The following is a 21,583-nucleotide window of genomic DNA, read 5'->3' as shown; positions in this document are numbered from 1 at the left end:
CAGTTTGGTCCAGAAGTGGGCCCCCACTTTTTACTCTACCTAAAAAACTCGTAAATGCCACATGGCTTAGAAGACTGAACACATATGGTGCCAGAAGCAATTCTAAGTCTGACTCCAGGTCTGTTTTGCAGTGTGACCTCAGAAAGATCATTCTACTTCCTCCAAGTTTGTTACTTCACCCATAGCCAAAGTAAGTTATAAAGTGACAATTAAGATCAAAGCTGTGGAGTCTTAAAATATTAAAAATCTAATAATGATGAACACTGTGTTTGCATGCCATGGTACAATCTCAAATATCTATTCTCTTACCTCTAAATATAGGGCCACATTTAAAAAACTTATATTCTACTGCTGCTGCTTGGAGGAGGTGGGGTTTTTCTTTGGTGAGGGAGATTGGCCCCGAGCTAACATCTCTGCCAATCTTCCTCTATGTTGTATGTGGGACGCTGCCACAGCATGGCTTGATGAGCCGTGTGTAGGTCTGTGCCTGGGATCTGAACCTGAGAACCCCAGCTGCCCAAGCAGAGCGTGCAAACAACCACTACACCAACAGGCAGGCCCCTGCAATGTTTTTAATACCACAATGAATAACGCCACTTCCTCCTTGGTATCTTTCTATGCCATTTTTACCCGAGAGACAAGGAATATGATCTTTCGAAGTTAAGCAGTCTTTAAAACACATACAAACACAACCATCTTTTCATTCCCTTCATCACTTTTCTGTTATCATTCTCTAACAAACTTAAATTTTGCCAATAAAAGTCTTCTAAATTGTTACATTTTCTGTGAAGAGCAAGCAACGAAATGCTTCGTTACCCAGTGGTAGCAATCAGTATTTTTAATACCTTAGGCATTTCAAATAACTGTTCACTAACACATTATGACATCATTGCCTTCCAGTGTTTGCTCTCATTAAATAATTCTGTTTCTATTTTGTTCCCTTGCCTTCAATACACAGACTGCAAATGTTCCATTGTTCTCGTTCATCATTTCAGCGAAGCAGCTTAAAAATGACTTTGTATTTGCTCGGTAAATACACTTTCTCTTATTGCAATTACCCTGGAGAGAGGTCACTCTCACCAAAAGGCAAGATCTGGACAGGATCAAATAGCAAAACCGAAGCTCAACGGGAAGGGGGGACAGAGTCAGTACGCCACGCTAATACCCCGAATTCCAGGGCTTCCACAGATAAACAAAGGAAGTTGATTTCCCCACGGCGCCGCGAGTGCTTTAACCAACCTGAGGCAACCGTGTGGAAGCCCACCGAGCTCATCACTTTGGAAACGCAGTCCAAGTGCTGAATTTTTCCAAAGGCTTCCATGATAGGCGGACACCCAGAAAGTCAATGGAAACAGATGGATGGGGAAGAGTGGGGCCGATCTTTGATTCCTTCTTCCCACTACATCCAAGAAGCTAAACACCTACCAGCCCCAACATACCAACACTCAGCTCCTCCGCCGCTCAGAATACAATTTCCGGGGGCAGGAGAGAGAAGGGAGTGTGGGGGATGGACTTCAGGGAGGGAGAGTTCGAGGAGCTGGAGAGAGGAGTCCAGTCCGGAGGCGACGAGCCGCGCCGAGGGGAGTGGGCGCGGCGGCGCGCGAGCACCCGACCGGCCAGGGGTGGGCTCGGGCCCTTGCTCACCTGGCAACCCTTCTTGTGGTGGAAGCCGACCACCACGATGTGCAGAACGGGCCCCCGCGGGGCGCCGTCGCCGCCCCGCCCGGCCTTCTCCATGGGCAGCCGCCGCGGGCCCGCACGACGACGACTTTAACCGCCAAGGGCGGCGGGCCGGGCGACCCCGCGGTCCCCAGGAGCACGGCGAGCAGCGGCTTCCAGGTGTCAGCGAGGGCGCCGCATGAGGGCCGCGCAGAGGGCCCGGAGGAGGCCGAGGCTCCCGCAGCTCCGCGCCGCCCCCCGGCGCCGCGGCCACGCTTCCCTCATCCGCTTCCGCTGCTTCCGGGCTGTCACCTGATGCGGCGGCCGCCGCCGGCGAGGCGGGGCTGGGCAGGACCCGGAGGGGACTTGACGGGGCGGGGCCTGGGGAGAGGGGCGGGGTCTCTCGGGGGCGTGGCCCGTGGGCGGGGCCTGTGGGGCCTCCTCGCGCACCTGTCTCCTGGTACCCCGGTGCGGCCTCGACCCGCTTTTGCCCTCTACTTCCTCCTTAAAATCTCCGTCGTTTCCCTCTTCTTTCCTCATATTTTTCCTTTTTTTTTTTTTAAACGTCTTTTCCCCTCACTCTCAGTATCGAATTCCTTCACTTCCTTTCTGTCGCATCTCTGGCCTAGGGTCTCTCTGCCCTTTACTATTAAATATTTGATAAGCCGGAGGCATATTGGTGCGGCTCTGTATCTGTGCATTCAGCCTTTAAATTACTTGCTTACCCACGGTTGCTTCGTTCTGGGTTTTATTTTCTTGTGTAAATATTATGTATAGGAGTTTGGAAGCGTTTTAAGGCCTCAAGCAGTATATCCTTGACAACAAAGGTAGTTTACAGAGAGATCTTTAAAATTATTGTCCAAGTCTTGCTATTTTTAAAAAATATTTTTGGGGGCAGAACGGTGGCGGAGCGGTTAAGTTCTCAGGTCCTGCTTTGCGGCCCTGGGGTCACGGGTTCGGATCCTGGGTGAGGACATTGGCACTGCTTGGCACACCATGCTGTGGGAGGCATCCCACACAGAAAGTAGAGGAAGATGGGCATGGATGTTAGCAGAGGGCCAGTCTTCCTCAGCAAAAAGAGGAGGATTGGCAGCAGTTAGCTCAGGGCTAATCTTCCTCAAAAAAAATTTGTTTTTCATTTTGTCTTTTCCTGGGTTTAGTACTCTCGTCAGCACGAAATATATGGGATCTGTTGGTATCAGGGTTTTTAATTCCTTAAATTCCTTACTCATTGTACTACAATTTTTTTAAAAAAGCATTGAATCTCTTCCTATGTCAATTTAAAGTGAATAGTGGAAATCCTAACAGATTTAATAAGTCTTATCCAGGGCAGTTTTGGGATAAACTAACGGATAGCGGCCTGCTTTAAATAGAATTCCAGATTACTGTAATAACTGACTGTGAAGTTTACCATTGCTAGTTGCACATCCCTTAGTTTAGACAACCTTAGCAGTTATTATTTTCCATTCCTGGTCTTGAAGTTTAATGACCTGCCTTATAATCTAAGTATAGCTGAGAAAAACAGTAGGCTTCCTATAATCAAGTTTAGTTTCTATGATTCAGTGGAACTGTTTTAATGTTAATAAAAATACTGTAAAAATTTTTCAAGATGTTACCATTTCTTTTCTGTATTACAAAATTCTTGGCATAGGCTCAGAACTGTGTGTGAAACTATATTATTCCCTGTATGCAGGATATATTGTTTTTTTCTATCTGCCTTGACATTTTCCACAATAGCCATAGCTAAAATTAAAATCTAAGTGAACATCTTTTAAAAAATATGTTAAGGACAGGGCATCTTAGAATTCTATATCTACAGTGAACACCAATTGCTTAATTCATTGTGCAGGAGACCCAGTAGTAGATTTATAAAAAATCTGTGTCACTTTGCATCCTAGAGCTTCCAACTAAGAAGAAATCATTTATTCATAACTATTATGTTGCTTAAATGTTTAAAATATATATCACTTAGGGGCCAGCCTGGTGGTGCAGCGGTTAAGTGCACACGTTCTGCTTCGGAGGCTCAGGGTTCGCCGGTTCAGATCCCGGGTGCAGACATGGCACCACTTGGTAAAGCCATGCTGTGGTAGGCATCCCACATATAAAATAGAGGAAGATGGGCACCAATGTTAGCTGAGGGCCAGTCTTCCTCAGCAAAAAGAGTAGGATTGGCAGCAGATATTAGCTCAGGGCTGATCTTCCTCAAAAAAAAAAAAAAAAAAGATATTGTCTACAAGGACAAATATCTGTTGCGGAAAAAAAATAAATTACTCCTTTATTTTAAAAAGTGTTGAAAGGAGATTATCAAGATTGGAAACAATTTCAGACAACATAATACTTTTGGAACATTATTTTGAAAGGAAAGTTTTATTTGTATTTTTATGATGACATTTGTCTCCCAGGAAAAAATTAGAAATTCTTTTCTGAATATATAATACACTGAAGAGCCTCTTCTAGTTACATGTATTTTATGATGACTTGTAAATTCTATTTCATGTCTGCGCTGTAAGAGCTAAAGGGAGAAAAACCCTGGAGACAGAGCTATGACATATTTTCTAGTTCATTAAAAATGAACTCTCTATCTGGAATTGGCCCCTTGTTTCTTTTTGCATCTTGCCTCAGGAAAGAAAACGATAAAACCACTCCCTTCCTGCAATCCCCATTAACTCTACTGTGTAAATGAACTATATATCTTTTTTCAGAGTATAAAGAGACTTTCTTTATTCTTCATCAATAGTATTGAAAATTGCTGCCGTACATTTTGTTTTTGTAATGGAAACCAAAGTACTGACTTTCTTAAAAGCATGTTTTTCTGAACTTTAAACTCTATCAAGTAGCATTAATGCCTTGAATTTGGTCTCTACCCTTATTATGGTATGGAAAAAATAAAACAAGGATAGAAATAGAAAAGAAAAACCAGGAAAAGAAAACAGCTTCACAAACAAATCTGGCATTACTTTGTCTTTAGAATCTTATGAAGATTAAGGAGGATGTTGATGGGTATGAATGAAATAGTAAGAATCAATTTAAAGAACATTCATTAAACCCTACAGTACACCTGGAACTGTGATAGGCACAGAGCAGCAACAACAACAACAAGAATTAAAAAGAAAGAGGAGAGTTGGAGAGAGAAAGAGAGAGAGAAAGAAAGAAATTGCTCTCTTAAAGTGGCTTATATCTTATTATAAAAATAAGATAAACATGAAACAAGCTAGCAATGCTAGATTTTGTAGCACCTACTCCAAGCCAATCATCATGTTAAGTATTAGGAAACATAGATAAATAAGCAATGACAGCTCACATTTAATGAATAAGCACTATGTGCCAGTCCTCTGCTAACTGCTTTTCATGGATTATCTCATTTAATCTTCGCAACAATCCTATAAGTAGATACTATTATCCAATGGGTAAATTGAGAACTAACAAGGTTAAATAACTTGCCCAAGGTCAAATAACTAGAAGGAAGTGTGGTGGAGATGAGATTTGGACCAAAGTAAATTAACTTCAGAACCAATGGATTTAATCACTATACTGCTTCCCAAAATTCTTGACTTTCAGCAACTCACAGTCTTTTTCAGGGAGAGGTAATCCCCTGGATAGATAATTATAAGAGAATGCCTTGAGAGCATTCTGCGAGCTATTAACATTCTTGCAGGATAATGAGAAAGCTCACCAAGTCTGCAAGTCGGAGAAGCTTCACAAAGATGGTCACATTTGAGCAAGGTCTTGAAAGATGAGCACGATTTATAAGAACTTGGGGGCAGAGCATCCTAAGTGCAATAAAGTAAAATCACTAAGGACGGGAGTTATTAAACAAAAACGTTTGGGAAGGGAAGGGTTTTATGCTAAACTAGTGCAAGTACGTAAGATTTAAATTAAAGTGCAAGAGATGTTTGGAGGTGAGCACATACCAATTGCATACAGTATTCCCTCTACTTGGAATGCTCCTCCTGCCCCTTTTCTGCCCATCCAATTCTTACTCATGCTCCAAGACTAGACTCCTGTCAATTCTTTGTGAAGTTTCCCAAGCTATCTATGTAGCCAGTGGGCAAATTATTTAACCTCTGAGTATGAGGAACTTCATCCGAACATCTGTCTCAAAGGATAGTCATAAAGATTAGTAATAAGTGTGTTTGTAAATTTCCTGGAACACAGTAGGTGCTCCATTTTTAAATATGCAAAAAAGCCAGGATTGGCTTTGTATTTAGAAGGAGGCTGAATGCTATGGGGCTTCTGAACCTCCTCACTGATGTTTACCTTAAAGCCTAGCTACTTCTCTAGGATTCTTGAAGCAAAAAAAGGTCTTTTTGCTTTATAGATTAAATTTTATGTGCCTTGTACGTAATGTTTATTAGTTGTCTTTCTCTCCCATTCATCCATAAGCTCCTTCAAGGGCAGAAGACCTTTTAGTTCTGTTCTGTACACCGTTTTATACTGAGCAAAATGCCAGACAAACAGTGTGCAATTAATACATACTTGTTCAGTGAGTGAATGATGGGTGCTTTACAACCGTTTGTTGTGTGGATGAATGATGTTCTTTCCGGCCTTTGCTGTTTAGACTCTTTAGCTTTAAGTTCCTAGGATACAAACAGAAAACAGACGATGGAAGAGAATTTGCTTTCTATTCTTTTCAAAACGAAAGTGCCAAAGCATTAAGCTTTCTTAAGTGTGATGACATTAGCATAGAGTGACATCTGGTGGTTGCCTGTTAGACAATGTTTGTTGAAGAAATACTGAATACAAAGTCTATAACGGACTCCTAGATATAAGAAGAACGATGAATTAAAGTAGTAGAAAATAAAAAGAAAACATACTTTATTTTTAAATGCATTTTTATTTTCTTAAAAATTTTTTTTAAAGATTATCACATGAGCTAATCAACTGTTGCCAAACTTTTTTCTTTTTTCTGCTTTTTCTCCCCAAACACCCCCAGTACATAGTTGTATATTTCAGTTGTGGGCCCTTCTAGTTGTGGTATGTGGGGCACCGCCTCAACATGGCCTGATGGGTGGTGCCATGTCCACGCCCTCCAAACTGGTGGAACCCTGGGCCGCGCAAGCAGAGCGTGCCAACTTAACCACTCGGCCATGGGGCCAGCCCTAAACAAAATTTTTAATTTATTTTTTTAAATTGAGATTTATAATAGTTCACATCATTGTGAAATTTCAGTTGTACATTATTTCTTGTCTGTCACCATGTTCCCCTTCACCTCCTGTGCCCACCCTCCACCCCCCATCCCCCTGGTAAACACTGAACTGTTTTCCTTGACCATGTGAAGAAAACACACTTTAAATCCCCACCCTGGAAGTTTTAAAAAAATGCTGGTTGTGGATTTTCAATCCACCGGACTTTTAAAAGAAGCTGTAGATTCTTTAAGGAAATGAATGAGTTTTACGAAAATTGCAACACAGGGAATTGGCGGCGGGAAAACCAAATTGACTTACACTGGTCTTAAGAGCGTCTTGCCTTGGGAGAGGACTCACCTCAAATGGGAAAATAAGACAGACTCAAAGTTTTCCTATTTTGCAAAATCTTCCGGGTTAGAGGAAGAATTTATTCACAAGGCAGAATATCTTTAACGTCTCTCGAAAATTGCGAGGGGAGAGTGAGCAACTGTCGAGACAGTACAACGTTCAGCGGACAGAAAGATTCCCCGGGATCTCACTGCCAGGGAAAGAAGCGACTGGGCGCGATCCACGTGGCCTGGCCTGATCGCACGCTCGGCCTCAGATTGGTCGAGCCTGTCCGGACTGCAGAAAAAAGCGGAAGCGCGCTCTTTGAAACTCGCCGTCGTAACGTCGATGGACGCAGGCCACTTCCGGCGTAGCCATGGCGGCTAACGCGACCACTAACCCGTCGCAGCTGCTGCCTCTAGGTAATGGTAGTCCTGTGGGGAGCGGGGACGCGGATCCGAAGCTTGGGGTTGGGGGCCGAGGGGCTGCAGGGAGGCTGCCCCTGGCAGAGTATTAGGAAGATGTGTCGGACCCGCTGCTTTCCACCTCCGCGGCTCGTCTTTGGGTTTCAAGTGTCTGCGGCCGCAGGCTGCCCGTGTCTTCTCGGCGTGGTAGGATTCCTTGAGCCAGGGACTTGTGATTCCTGAAACCAAACCGTCTCCAGAAAAGGTCCACACTTAGTGAATGCGTCGTGGGCCGCCTTTGTTGTGAGCTCACCTCTACAGACGTGGCTAGCCGTCCCGCTCCTCAACCTGGCGTTTAAATTCCCCAGATTGGACCCTGTCGTATATCTGGCCAGTTATTGAGAGAAGCACCGGGGTCTGGAATGAGCCTTAGAAGAAGAATCTGGAACTAGTTCTATTTGTCAGTCATTCATGCAGCAAACAGTTATTGAGCATCTGTGCACCATACGACGTGGCTGGGCACTATTCAAATTTAAATTACGGCCATTGCCTGCCAATAGCACACAAACCAGTGGAGGAGATAGGATACTGGACAAAAACATCATACCAAAGGACGCTAAGGCTGCTAAAAAGATGTTCAAGCTGCTATCAGACAGAGGATAGACTTCTCAGGGTGAGGGAGGTGGTGACAAGAAGGAATCTCTGGTGGCGACAAGTTATGCCTCTCTCTCCCTGAGGTTTTGTAGCTGAAGAGTGAGTTAGCGAATGTGGCCGTGATTGAAAAGTTTTTCCTTCATTCGACAGACTTTTTTTGAATGCCCAGCATATGCCAGGTACTGCCCATTGGGGATACAGTGATCTGCCCTTATGGAGCTTAGAGTCTAGAGGGCGAGTCATATGTTAATCTAAGATAATATAAAAACACAGCCATGATAATTTGCTGCCAAAGGTAAGTGGAGAACAGGGAAAATTTGTTAATGTAATGATTGAACAGAGATATGTAGTCTAAGATCTAAAGCTTTTGAATAAATTCTTTTCCTGGTTTGTGTTTCTCCGTTTGTGAGTAATAAGTGTCAGTAGGCACTCAAATATTTGTGAAAGTAATGAGTGGGTAAAATAATCTTTTCCGTCTTTCCTCCTTTTCCTTTCTTTAAAAAAATGTATCTACAGAGCTTGTGGACAAGTGTATAGGATCAAGAATTCACATTGTGATGAAGAGTGATAAGGAAATTGTTGGCACGCTTCTAGGATTTGATGACTTTGTCAGTATCCTTTTAAAAGGTGGTGGTGGCATGGGTTTTTCTTCAGTATTTAAGAACAGAAGAACTATAGACAGTCGGTACTTACTAATTATTACAGTAAGAATCAATTTATTCTCAGGGAAGTTGTAATGTGTTTTAAAAGGTGTTTGTACTGAAAGATTAAGTTCCTACCAATCACAAGCATTTTGAATTTGAGCCATTGTGTTAAATGTTATGATTAAAACTGAACAAAGGCAGAAGCCAGAGTAAATTCAACCTGGTATATTTTCTTAACACCAAATTTCAGATATGGTACTGGAAGATGTCACTGAGTTGTGAGTAGTGTTAAAAATTAAAGAATTGGGGTGGGGGTAACCTCTCGCTTTTTAATTTAAGGCAGTTTTAGTATTATTGAGGCAGTAAAATGATGCATGCAAAAACATTGTCTGTTGGAATTACCTTAAAATAGAAATTTTATCTACTGACACTAGTAATTGGATTGGAGGGTTATTACCTCAATGTAATTATTGCTAAACTGGTAGGGAATTAGTGGAGGCAAAACTTTAAGGTAAAAGATACTGAAAAACAGCCAAGAATCTTAGGGCTCAGGTCACATCAGGGAACTGATAATAAGATCATTTACTGCTTTTAATTAAATTAATTGCTCTGTAATTTATGTATAATATAAAATGTAGATGATGAGTCACTTATATTAGTTATAAAGATCACAACCAATATCTTCACTTTCAGAATTGAATTGAATACAGATTGGGTTTAATGGCTCGGAATCAGTAATAAGTAATAGGAAAAAGATTGAGGGAAGTAAGCATTTCATATTTGATCTCCTTGGCAAGTTTCAGCTTTTATGAAGATCAGCCCTAGTAGATGTGAATCTTAGGCAAGGCAGTCCACTCTGTTGCCTTTGGGGAAGAGTATACATCACCCAGTGGATAACCTTTGTCTCTGAAAACTGTTGACCTAATTGCCTGACCTCACATTCATTTATATACAATAATTAATCTTTCCAGGGATCAAAACGTTGGCTTTGATTATCACTGTTTATCCTGACTCTTTTTTATCTATTCATTTAGTGAAATCACACCAGAAGGAAGAAGGATTACTAAATTAGATCAGATTTTGCTAAATGGAAATAATATAACAATGGTAAGACAGTAAACCTGATTTTATTTAGATGTTAAACCATTTTTTGGGTCAGGACTTACAGAACTAACTTGCTGGATGAAATGTTCACGGCCCAGTGGTGCCTGAGATGGGGAAGGGGTGCTCTGGTGGTCAGGCTCTAGAGCTGAGCTGTTGAAGGCGACATTGGGCCTAAAGATTAGTTTGTGCTTTTTAGTATTTCATTTTATTTTTTTTTATTGTTGAGACACTAAATGTTAATTGATTGTGTTGGAATTATAAACAGCAGTGACATGGAGAAAATGGGGATGTGGAGGAGGGGCTGAGGGGCAGAAGTGGCTTTGGTCAATGAGGAGCTCTCAGTAAGGGTTTTTAGAGGATGTAGTGGTGGTGTTATTAAACTTTTTCCTCCTTTGCAGCTGGTTCCTGGAGGAGAAGGCCCTGAAGTATGAATGGATTTCCTTGACTTATGCTGGATTCTGTTTTGTCTTATAAGGACAACAAAATAGAAAATTTTTTTTTAACCTTTTAATGTTTGGATTCTATGAAGCTAAGTTTCCCGTTAAAGGGAAATGCTTTGAAGATGCATTGTAAATGCCCATTTTTTAAGTTAATCATGATTGTCTTGGAGAAAGAAGAACAGTTCGTTCTTTGAAGACTAAAATAAAGGTGTTTTTGGTTAACTGTCAATTTGTTTATTATACTGCAATATCCAGTGGAACAAAGCTTGTAGTTATTTTGTCGCTTGCTTTCCTGTCATTTTACTCCTATTTGCTTCCTGATTTACTTCATCATTCGATTCTCAAACAACAATTGTTCCAAACAAAATGATGAACTTTGCTTTTGAACAGGTGCATTTAAAAAACCTCTAATGATTACTTAGAAAATTCAGTTCAAACTCTGATGCTTTGAAATGAGGACTTTTCCACTGAACTCAAGTCCCATTAACGCTTATTAAAAACAAACAAGAAAAATACCCAGGTAATGTATACACATTATGGAAGTGAAGATAAGTCAAAAGGAAAATATTCATCACACTCTGCTGTATATCCTCTTAGACTTTCTCAGTACAGTCTTGGTACACATTTTACTTTTACAAAACTTACTCATCCCGAATATACTGTTTTGTAGCCTCCATTTAAGACTTTTTGAATTTGAATGGTGAACATCTTTCCATGTCAAATATTTCAGCAACATTAATACAGGCATAGTATTCCATTAAGTGGATTTATAATAACTTATTTAGCTTATTCTTATGGGTCACTAAGTCCAACTAAGTCTTTATACATTTTTATTTTTCTTAGAATAAGTTCATAAATGTGTCAGGTCAATTATATTGTCATGTTGCCAACAAAAAATTTGTACCAACCTACACTTCGTTGTTGTTGTTGAGGAAGATTGGCCCTGAGCTAGCAACTGTTGCCAGTCTTCCTCTATTTTGTATGTGGGATGCTGCCACAGCATGGCTTGATGAACGGTGTTTAGGTCCATGCCTGGGATCCAAACCCATGAACCCTGGGCCGCCAAAGTGGAGTGTGCAAACTTAAGCACTGTGTCACCGGGTTGGCCCCTCAACCTACACTTGCCGGCAGTTTTTCATAGTACCATTTACATGCTTACCAACATTGGCTATATTCTCTCTTCTCCTGTCTTTGCCATTGTGATAGGCAAAACCTCACATGTTAGAAATTTTCTTTATTAATTTTGAACTCATTTATATTTTGTGAATTAGTTGTGTGAGGCTTTTGCCATTGAGACGTTTGTGTTTTCCTTACTGATTTGTTAGAATTCTTAGTAGGTTACTCTTGAATTTTGCAGATAACTTCCCTAGTATGTAGTTTGCCTGTCAGTGGTACTTTTTTTCACATAAATAATGTATTTTTGTGTAGTCATTGGTTGGTCTCCTCCTTTATGGTTTTTGTCTATGGTACACGTGGATCAGGAAGACCGTCTTTGCTCTGATTATATGTATTTTTGGTACTATATATTTTGCTTCATATAAATCTTGAATCAGTCTTCAATTTTCGTGTTTCCACATGAAAAAAGGCCTCAACTTTATTTTCCAAAAAACAAAGCACTGATGTATGGTCTTTTTTGACTTTCATGGTGTAAGTACTCCTGTGGCTGGTTTCATGCTGCCAAGGGTATAACAGCTGGCCTGCAAACTTCCTAAAGAGTGAAGAGTTGGTTCTCAGGAGCCAGTAGGAGCCTGTTACTCCAGCCACTGCCTCTGACCCTTGTTGGGGTGGCAGGGGAATGCTTTCCCTCCTCTTGTTTCTTTCCCTTTGGAGGGAGGTTAAATGATGTAATGATACTACACTTTTTCTACCCTTTTACTCATCCTCTGGGAGCTGGGTAGTCATGCTTAGTTCTTACTTTTTTCCATCTAGGAGTTAGTAGCCTGCAGGGAGCACATGTTAATTCCAGCATGCTATGAGTTTTAGAGGAGCCTGACCTCACTTAGGGAGGCGTACAGTTACCTAGTCTGTGGCTGGGTGGATGAGCTCACTCGGGTTCAGTAAGAGGAAGTTCACTTGCCTACAGATAAGCTGTCTCTTAATCTGGTCTTTAGCAGTAATAAAGATGATGATATGACTCTCATTTGCTCACACTCTTGCCTTCTCTCACAATTCGTTTAGATTGGGTACTATTCTAAATAAGGGTTTCTCATCCTTGGCACTATTGACATTTTTGTCTGGATAATTCTTAGTTGTGTGGTCCCTCCTGTGCATTGTAGAATGTTTAGCAGCATCTCTGGCCTCTACCCACAAGACGCCGGTGGCATCCTTCCTTTTCTTCCCTGCTTCCCCCAGATATTGCCAAGTGTCCCTTGAAGGCAAAACAATCACCTGTGGTTGAGAACAACTGTTCTAAATAATAGGGATGCTATGTACTGGACCTTCCAAAATCTAATATTTGGTGTATGGACAAGGAGCATTGGATCTAGACCATGAGTAAAAATTAGGGAGAAAATGCTGCGATTGAGGATTCCAGCAGGGTAATATGGGTGGTTTAAAGTTGAAATGATGTATTTGGTGCTAACCATATAGGGTTTTCACTTTGGCAGGTTGCTGGTGAGTGTCTCTTTATAGAGGTGGTGTTTCATTTCCATAGAGGTAGGGCTGTATGTGCTGGGCCCTAAAGCAAAAGTGTGGCCTCCGGAAAAGTGAGACCAGAAAAGGCAGAAGCTATGCTGGCATTGGTGACTTGATCAGTTTTTCTCAAACTTTGGTTTGAAAACTGGTATCAGAATCACTTGGAGAGCTACTAAAGAATGCAGAGGCCCAGGCCCACTGAAGTAGGATAGGGCCTCCGGCCTTTGTATTTTTAGCAACTTGCCCAGTTCCCCAGGTAATTCTGTTCCTTACCAAAGCCCTAGACCCACCACACTGGAGTGTAGGCTACTGCAGGTGTAGCTTTTTAAAGCAGGTATGACTGAAGCAAGGATTTGATAATAGACATGTGAATCTCTGTATAGATATTTTATACATTAGTGGATGGAACTGTATTTGCCACATTTAAACTGCAAGGCAGCTAAGTTCTGTGTGTGCTGTAGAGCACTAGTGGAGTTCTAGTTTGAATTGTTAGTGCCAGGCCTTGGCAGGCAGTGATGCATCTCCTGCCCCAAGAGCCGGCCTTCGGTGTGGAACAACGAGGGACCCGTTGTGGGGCAACGTTGGATTCACATGGCTTGTCCTTAGGCTTGAGAGTCACTTCCCATCAGTGCAGTCTCAGTTTTGTTCTCGAGGGATGATTTGTTGATTATACAAAGTGTAGTCGTGTCTTTAGATTTCAGGGTCCAAAATTGCACCTTCACCCCTAGAGATGAGGTGGGATTTTGCCAGTAGAGAAAAAAATGTGAGCCCTTATTGTAGAGAGAATATGCCATCTTCTAGAATTGAAGGTGAGAAAAATTTCAGTGAAATTATTGTAAACCAAGGGAGGAAGGCCTGTGCTCGGGGCATTTTATTTTTCAAGTTTTATTTTGTAGCAGTTTCACATTTAATGAAGAAAAGTTGCAAGAATATCAGAAAGAGCTCTTACATACCCTCACAGAGACCCCACTCAAGTTTTTTGCTCCAGCAATGTCCACAGTGAAAGGATCCAGTCCTGGGTCATGTGCTGTACTCAGTTGTCATGTGTTTCTAGTCTCCTTCAATCTGGAAGAGTTCTTCAGTCTTCCCTTGACCTTCATGACCCCAACATTTCTGAAGATTGCAGACTAGCCATTGTAGAGTGTCCTTCAATTTGGGTTTGCTTGATGTTTCCCCGTGAATAGGCCCCAGGTTTATCACAGGAGTAAAGCTATTCTTCCCAATGAGTCTCATCGGGTGGCACATAATATCGACGAGTTCCATTTCTGATGGTGTTAACTTTGAGCTTTCATGGGTGATGTTCAGCAGCAGTTTCTGTTCAGGAATCTGCTGGTGTGATTGTTCAGTTGAAACAAATGTAGAAAGGGGAGAAGTCTTACCCAGGAAAGAGATTGCCAGAGTTAAGCCACTTCATCAGCAACAAAAGCAGAAACCATGCAGCAGGACTAGACTAATATTCTGTTGCTGAGTGAGGCCGTGTCACTGGACAAAGCCCACCTTAATGCAGCACTAAGGTACCCAAAACTCAAACTCATTTCCAAGGGTACATAGAAATTGGGAGGTTTAAAATATGTTGGATGAAGAAGACAGGCTGTCTCAAATAAGACCTGGTCTGTACCTGTGCAAATTTCTCAACTCTGCAAGAAGGCAATGTTATTGCGTATGCCAGTTGCTGAGAAAGAGAGGAGACTGTTTTCATAGATGGAATTTCCCCCAGATGTGGGCAACATAGTGCCATAATTAGCCTCTTAAGGTAACTAACCAACTGAATTAAATAAGCAATCCAGTTGAAGTTCTAAGGTCATGGGTTCTGAACAATTGGCAGAGACTCACAGGCATCCTGCAAGGCCTAAACCTTCCCTTAGCTGCTTCTGAGTCTGCCATCATCCTGAGCACTGCCAAGTTTTATGTTATAAGGGTATAATTTTACCTAGGAGAACCTTTTTAGGAGCTGTTGGGTGCACAACTGCATGAATATGCTAAACACCACTGAACTGTATGTTTTAAAACAGTGGATTTTATGGTACATGAATTATATCTCAACTTTTAAAAAAGCAAGACCTACTTGAATCATATCTAATGTAACTTCTAAGGCTTTAAAAGAAATACTGGCTGTGGCTGTTGAAGCGACCCTGCCCTCACCCAAGCGTCAAAGCCCCCTCTGGTTAAGATTGAACACAAGAATTTGGGGAAGGTTGTTTTTGATCTGGACTTTGGTCTTTTAACTCACAAAGACACGGAACTTTAGTTTTGGGTTTTAATTGTAGTGGTCTTTAACATTTTGGATTTTTATTTGCAAGATTTAATTTTTGAACCTTGATTTCTCTCTGTAAATTTAATTATGGGAGGGGATGGTATTTAAATTTGGGTGTCTCTAAGTTGTTGGCGTTTTATTGTCTAAACTTCTTTTGGCTTTGTTTACTTCTACTCAAACTTTAAGAGTAGGTTCTACCACTTCTCAATGCTTATACATGACAGATCATGGAGACCTCAAAGTGCTTTTCCATAATACTGTCTTGAATAGCTGCTCCCTTCTAAAGAAAATAGCCCCAAACAGTTCATGCTGTGCAAAGTTCTGGTTTCCAGGGAAACAAATCCTGTTACACTGTTGGACCAGAAACTAGAGTCTGGGCCGTCACTACCACCATGAGCGCCACCATCATCTGAATGTCTTTTATTTTTTAATTCTATAAACTGATGTTAGGGATATTCAAGGATCTGGTTCTTGAGTTTTTGTGAACATGTGTTTTATTATCAATGAATTAATGATTTAATCAATACAAATGTAGAAACAAATGAAGAAAAAGACACTCAAATGCAGACCAATGGTGAAGACTCGTGACATAGGAGTCATGGATGATGAAAGTACATGTCTGAAACTCTGAGGTCCAGCATGAAGTATTAGTCTTAGTATTAGCAAGGAATTAATCTATTCCTTCTAATGAAACTTTCTACAGAGAGACGCTAGGAGTATTCAAAGATCATATTCTTGTATTGATTTTATAAATATAGATTTGTTATGAATTGAATAATGATAGAACCATTAAACTAATATAAATATATAAAGAAGAACAGACTGAAGCATTGTTTAACTATGAACACGTGTGGTGAGGCAAAAATGTATTTTTGATAAGCATTGAAAACAGTGGTGCCCATTAAGAAATAAGTGGGTAAAGGTCTCACCTCTTCAACTAAGGTTATGGAGATTCTGATAAGGAAGAGTCAATTTTATTGTTCTGTGGCAGTCTCAAGACAGAATTGTTCCTTTTGGGAAGATAAAATTGTATATATTAAGGAAAAATAATAAATGCCTAAATACTGAGTCAAAGAAATGTAGAAAGCCAGGATTAATGCTGATTAGGTGATTCTCTGAATATCTTGAGAGTTTGGCTGGCATGGTCAGTCGACCCTGAGTGCAGTGATGAAACTGGACTCTGGCTGTTAACAGGGAAGCTGGGAGGCAGAAACTCAGGGAGCTCCAGCATGGTCCTGCTGCTCTGTGAGTCTCACTCGTTGACATCTCTAAGTGGTGGAGCTGGCACTTGATCTCAGGTCAGCCTGATGTCCAAATCCATGCTCTGTCTACTCCAGTCATAAGGAGTGTGAGGTCAGTGGGCATGAGGCTGGAGCAGAACATGGCCAGGAAACAGACTTAATCTACTTTATCCAAGGTTGACCCTGGCAGCATCTTTGGTGGTTAAACATTTCACTCCTGAATTTAAGAAGGAAAACCATGCATTATATCAGCTGGCCACCAGAGGGCACTGTGGAACAGGCAGCTAGTTGCTGAAGCCAAGGCTGTTTAGTTTTCCCCAGATCCTGCTTCAAACTCAGATTCTGGTCTTCCCGTCTGCTGCACTTACTATTGGGTCACACCACAAGGCCAGCTAAAGGTTTGAATCTATACTATTTTACACTTACTTTTGAAAAAGAGAAATCTATTTTTCATGTTTTCTACATAAACTGCCTTTTTTGTGCTGTAAAAAATTGTCTTTAGGGGCCAGCCCGGTGGCTCAGCGCCTAAGTGTGCACCTTCTGCTTCGGCAGCCCGGGGTTCGCCGGTTCTGATCCAGGGTGCAGACGTGGCACCGCTTGGCACGCCATGCTGTGGTAGGTGTCACTCATATAAAGTAGAAGAAGATGGGCACGGATGTTAGCACAGGGCCGGTCTTCCTCAGCAAAAAGAGGAGGATTGGCAGCAGATGTTAGCTCAGGGCTAATCTTCCTCAAAAAAAAAAAATTGTCTTTAAGTATAATGTTGTGAATAAAAACATGGGCTCTAGATTTGGACTTACCTGGACTCTAATCTCAGTCAATCATTTATTAGTTGTGTGAGTTTAGTGGCTACTTAATGTCTCTGGCCTCAATTTCCTCATTTGTAAATTGGGAAAAATAACCATCTCTCAGGTTTGTAACAATTAACTAAGATAATATATGTAAGGCATTGGCATAGTTTCCATCATAGAGTAAGTGCTCAATAAATGGTGATAGTTACTACTACTATTTAAAGAGCCCTAGATCAACTTATTTTTATGGTTTTTCTGTGACTGCAATTCCATTTCAACAACACAAGCTAACTGTCACTTAGTCCGTAACATTTTCCCCAAGAATTGAGTCCCTAGTCTAGTCACCTTTGAATCTTCCATCACAAACTACAGTGCTTAGGCACAGGGGCTCAAATGATATTTGTTGAACTAATTGGTGACAATAGAGTGAGGAGCTTTTTTTTTTAAGATGAGACTGAGAAACTGGGCTTTATTACTCAGAAAATGGCTCAACTTACAAAGCAGTTAGCTTTAAGATTAGAAGGGGGAGTAAAATGAAGAAGCGAGGAGATTTGAAAATACATTCATGGTGATCACTAATAAAGCGATCATTTCTTGAGCACCTACTTTGTGCCTGCCCTCCAGAGGCTCACTGCCTGGCCGGGAGATAGAGATCTCCCTAGTTGTGATACAGTGTGATGAATACGTTAGCTTTTGAAGCATGTGAAGAGGAGAGGATGGATTCTGCTTGTGGTGGGAGTGGGAAGCAGGGAAGGCATCTGTGCCAGTTAGTCTTTTTTTCCCTGCCTCCCCACCCCCAATCCATTCTCTATCCATTCTCTGCCCTGCTCTGTGTCCTGGGATGCTGAATCCTGCATAGGCATGCCAGTGCTCTGTTGCCCTCTGGCATCTGGTTGGGTTCCTCCAAAGGGAAGCAACAGTGGGAGATCAAAGGGTGGGAGGAGAGAGAGGCTGGGGTATTTCTTGCCTGCTTCAGCACCGTCTCTAGCAGTGACTGTGAATGTCTGTGCAGCCCCTCCTTTGTGCCTCTAGCTCTCAAAGGGCTCGTGTAACAATATTTCCTCCTCTTGGCCCATTCAGTCTTGGGGTAATAATGGCTTCCTACATTTGCTGTTGTCTGGGTGCCACCCTATCCCTCATTTATTTTTTTTATATTGCCCATATCTCTGTAAGTAAGCTTTCCACTTAAGAAAATCTCTTCATCTGGACTTTGCTGGGACCCAGATCAATACAGCATCCTAGAAGAGGAGACACTGGAGCTGGGCCTTGACAAATGAGCAGCATCTTGTCAAGCAGAGAAGAGAGAAAAAGGTATTCCAGACAAAAAGGACAGGCATGGAGATGGGAAAGATTTGTCACTTGGGGCTGCGATGGGTGATGTAGGGTAGCTGGAATACAGGGTGCAGCTGAAAATTGGATCTGGCTGAGACAGAACTGAGCCTGGTAGCATCTGGAGTGTGGAGTTAAGGGATTCCCTTCTCTAAAGGGTCTGTTTGCACCTTCCAGTTTACAAGGAGGATGGTGAGTCTTGGAGGTTGTATGTTCAGACCTGTTCAGGTTTATCTGATGGATTTGGAAGAAAGGTGCTGTGGAAGTCAAGATAAAGGGAGAGATTCCAGAGATCTTGAGATTTCATCACAAGGGAAGAAAGAGTCACAAGTATGAAGTGGCTTCAAAAAGGATCAGAAAGGAGTGATGGTCCCAGGAAAGCATGGTGACTATGCTTGAACTAATCCTAACTCGTCCCCCCAGGGGTGCACATCCTGAGGAGGAAAGGGGTTTTCTAAGAAGGGTTAAGAGCTGTCTCTCTAAGGTCTCTATATCTTCAGGGCCAGGCATTTTCCCTTGGGTACCTTGATAGGAGTCCTGTGTCACCAGGACTATCTCAGTCACACACAGGCCAAGTGGGCAACTGAACAGTTTGGAAAGAGGAGCGGAAAGACAATCAGGAAACCCGAGGTTGTTGCCAAGTGCCCATGTAACCTTGGGCAAATTACTCCATTTTTTCAGGACTTCAATTTTCTCATCTAGCAAACAAAAGTTGAAATTGGATGTTTGGGTTCCCTTCTAGAATCCACCCTCTACCTTTGGTTGTCTCTACTTCAGTGGAAGAGAAAGTCAGCCAAGGGCCTGAGGTCCAAGTAGGGAGGAGAAGTGGCTGACCATGAGTGGCAGGTCGCATCCTCAAAGCCAGCCATGCTCATTGTTTCCTCCAGCCATCAGTCACCCATCACTGCCAGCTGTGATGTGTTTGGAATCTGTTGAGCATTGGTGGCCATTGAGAACTTGGGGGCACATTCCCACATCTGCTGATTGCCCATGACTTATTGTCCTGTGGGAATCTAGTGGTTTGGATACTGCGGTCAATCTTTTAAAGCTGTGATGCTTCCTGTTCTCCTGCCTCTTCCTTTTCTTTCTTTTTTTTTTTTTTGAGGAAGATTAGCCCTGAGCTAACATCTGCTGCCAATCCTCCTCTTTTTCTTGCTGAGGAAGACTGGCCCTGAGCTAACATCCATGCCCATCTTCCTCTACTTTATATGTGGGACACCTACCACAGCATGGCTTGCCAAACGGTGCCATGTCCACACCCGGGATCCGAACCAGCGAACCCCAGGCTGCCAAAGCAGAACTTGCGCATTTAACCGTTGCACCACAAGGCTGGCCCCTGCCTCTTCCTTTTTTGTTCTGTTTCAATGAGAGTGAACTTGAAAACTATCATAGTGGAAACCACATACAGACGAATCGTGGTCTGATGTAGAAGCCCTGTTGCTTACAGATTGAGTGAGGTCAGGCAAGCCATTTATCCTTTTTGAGTCTTGCTTTCCTCACCTTTTAAACTGAGGCAAAACTCATGCCTTTCTCTTCCACGCAGATATTCTGAAGATGCAGGAGGCTCTCAGATGTGAGATGCTTTAATTTGACCAACTTTCCATATTGACATGAGGGCCGACCTTGGATCCTTATTCATTCATCATTGGATACTGGCCGGTAACTTCCTGGTTGACTTTTGAAGCTATACTCCACCACTTTCCAAAAAGAACTGTGGCATCTACAAAATAATTGGTCATTATATTTCCTATAAAATAGAGAAATATACTAGAATAAAAGACCATGACCATGGGATGTGGTGAACCCCCGTAGATATGTGGGCCATGGGCTCACCTGCTTCCCCTGCTCTCTGGGAAGGAGTCTATTTACTTCCTCTTAAGGATTTCCTTTTGTCTCCTAATTGCTGCTTCTTGTGCCATGGGCCCCATTAACACTTCTTCATAGCAACCCTCTTATTTGTCATTGGTTTTAGCCAGCTTAATGGTCAATGTCTCATGAGGGTAGTAAGAAATGGGAAGGACCTTATTTTTCCCTCTACTGAATTGCCTGGAGATCATCTCTTAGTGACTGCAGCTGGAAGTGTGACATTTAATTAGTGGAGAAAATTGGGTCAGGCAACAGGCAGCCTGTGCCAGTGAGAGGGTAAGAAGAGGCTGGGGAAGAAGTGGCATGCTCAGTAGGGCAGTTTGGCCCAGGTTTTCTCCTAGATCCAGATCGGGTGCTCACATCACCACAGGTGGAGATTGTAGAAGCTTAGGGAATTTTCCATAGTGATGGGAACCACAAACGAGCCCCCACATACACCTAGTTTCTTCTAGTCCACCCTTTATCTATTTGGAAAATAAATGATGAATTCCCGAGAGGTAAGGACCTCACCCAACAAAGCCTGGCCTCCTGCTGACCTAGTGACTGGTGCTTGAGGATGGCAAAATCTTGCACTGAGATTTGTGGCCTCTCAGATCACAGAACCCAAGATGTGATGAGCTGGGACGGAGCTTACAGCACCTCTAGACCCAGTCCTGCACTTTATAGAAGAGGAAACCAAGGCCCAGAGAGGGGCCTTGACTTGCCTAAGGGACTCAGGGGCTGAGCTGGAACCAGTGCTTAGATCATTGGAACCTGGTTCGGAGCTCTTGGCTATGTCACTCCACCTCCATGACCAGATGGTGATGGTTGGGTTACCCTGGGTAAAATTACCCTCCTCTGCCCCAGAAGCCAATTGAAATCACTTGTGTCTGAGCTCCTGCTCTTGTCCATGGGTGTCCTAGAGATATGCATTCCCAGTTTATTTCCAAAGAACCATCTTTCTACTTGGAGTGATGCCTCAGCTGCCTTTGGGCTCCTAGCACCTTGAAAAGGCTGATAATCAGCAGCAGGAGCCAAAGGGCGCAGGGGACAGGAGGAGGGGCTTAGATGGAGCAGGAGCCAGAAAGGAAGAGGGCCCAGGAAGGAATTTAAAGGAAGTGTGTGGGGGGG

General features: G+C 42.4%; 2 protein-coding genes and 1 non-coding gene across 4 annotated transcripts in view; 2 read left to right on the top strand and 1 right to left on the bottom strand.

The window, feature by feature from the left end:
• Nucleotides 1-1,946, bottom strand: part of AVL9 (AVL9 cell migration associated) — a 55,277-nt gene extending 53,331 nt beyond the window's left edge. For both annotated transcript variants that reach the window (XM_046669495.1, XM_046669496.1), the window contains exon 1: nt 1,645-1,946. In XM_046669495.1, the coding sequence (XP_046525451.1) occupies nt 1,645-1,737 (93 nt within the window). In that variant the 5' untranslated portion in view covers nt 1,738-1,946. The remainder of the gene's footprint in view (nt 1-1,644) is intronic.
• A 5,490-nt stretch (nt 1,947-7,436) lies between these two features.
• On the top strand, nt 7,437-10,587 carry LSM5 (LSM5 homolog, U6 small nuclear RNA and mRNA degradation associated). Its single transcript, XM_046669806.1, has 5 exons — nt 7,437-7,534; nt 8,687-8,782; nt 9,065-9,092; nt 9,849-9,921; nt 10,317-10,587. Exons 1-5 carry the CDS (start codon nt 7,489-7,491, stop codon nt 10,347-10,349), a joined length of 276 nt encoding a protein of 91 aa, XP_046525762.1. The 5' UTR covers nt 7,437-7,488; the 3' UTR covers nt 10,350-10,587.
• A 5,223-nt stretch (nt 10,588-15,810) lies between these two features.
• LOC124244311 (small nucleolar RNA SNORD113/SNORD114 family) lies at nt 15,811-15,884 on the top strand. Its single transcript, XR_006889956.1, has one exon. It is a non-coding gene; the product is annotated as a small nucleolar RNA SNORD113/SNORD114 family (small nucleolar RNA).
• Nucleotides 15,885-21,583: the final 5,699 nt, after the last annotated feature.

The sequence above is a fragment of the Equus quagga genome, chromosome 8 (genome assembly GCF_021613505.1).
Source record: "Equus quagga isolate Etosha38 chromosome 8, UCLA_HA_Equagga_1.0, whole genome shotgun sequence".
NCBI classification, from domain to species: domain Eukaryota; kingdom Metazoa; phylum Chordata; class Mammalia; order Perissodactyla; family Equidae; genus Equus; species Equus quagga.
The sequence above is the reverse complement of the archived record's forward strand: the minus strand, read 5'-3'. Positions and strand labels throughout refer to the sequence as shown.

Excerpts from the sequence above, each read along its gene's own strand:
- LSM5 (XM_046669806.1), top strand. The coding sequence starts at position 7,489 with ATGGCGGCTAACGCGACCACTAACCCGTCGCAGCTGCTGCCTCTAG. Across the intron at positions 8,783-9,064 it reads AGGATTTGATGACTTTGTCA|ATATGGTACTGGAAGATGTC; the intron begins GTATCCTTTTAA and ends ACCAAATTTCAG. Across the intron at positions 9,093-9,848 it reads CTGGAAGATGTCACTGAGTT|TGAAATCACACCAGAAGGAA; the intron begins GTGAGTAGTGTT and ends CTATTCATTTAG.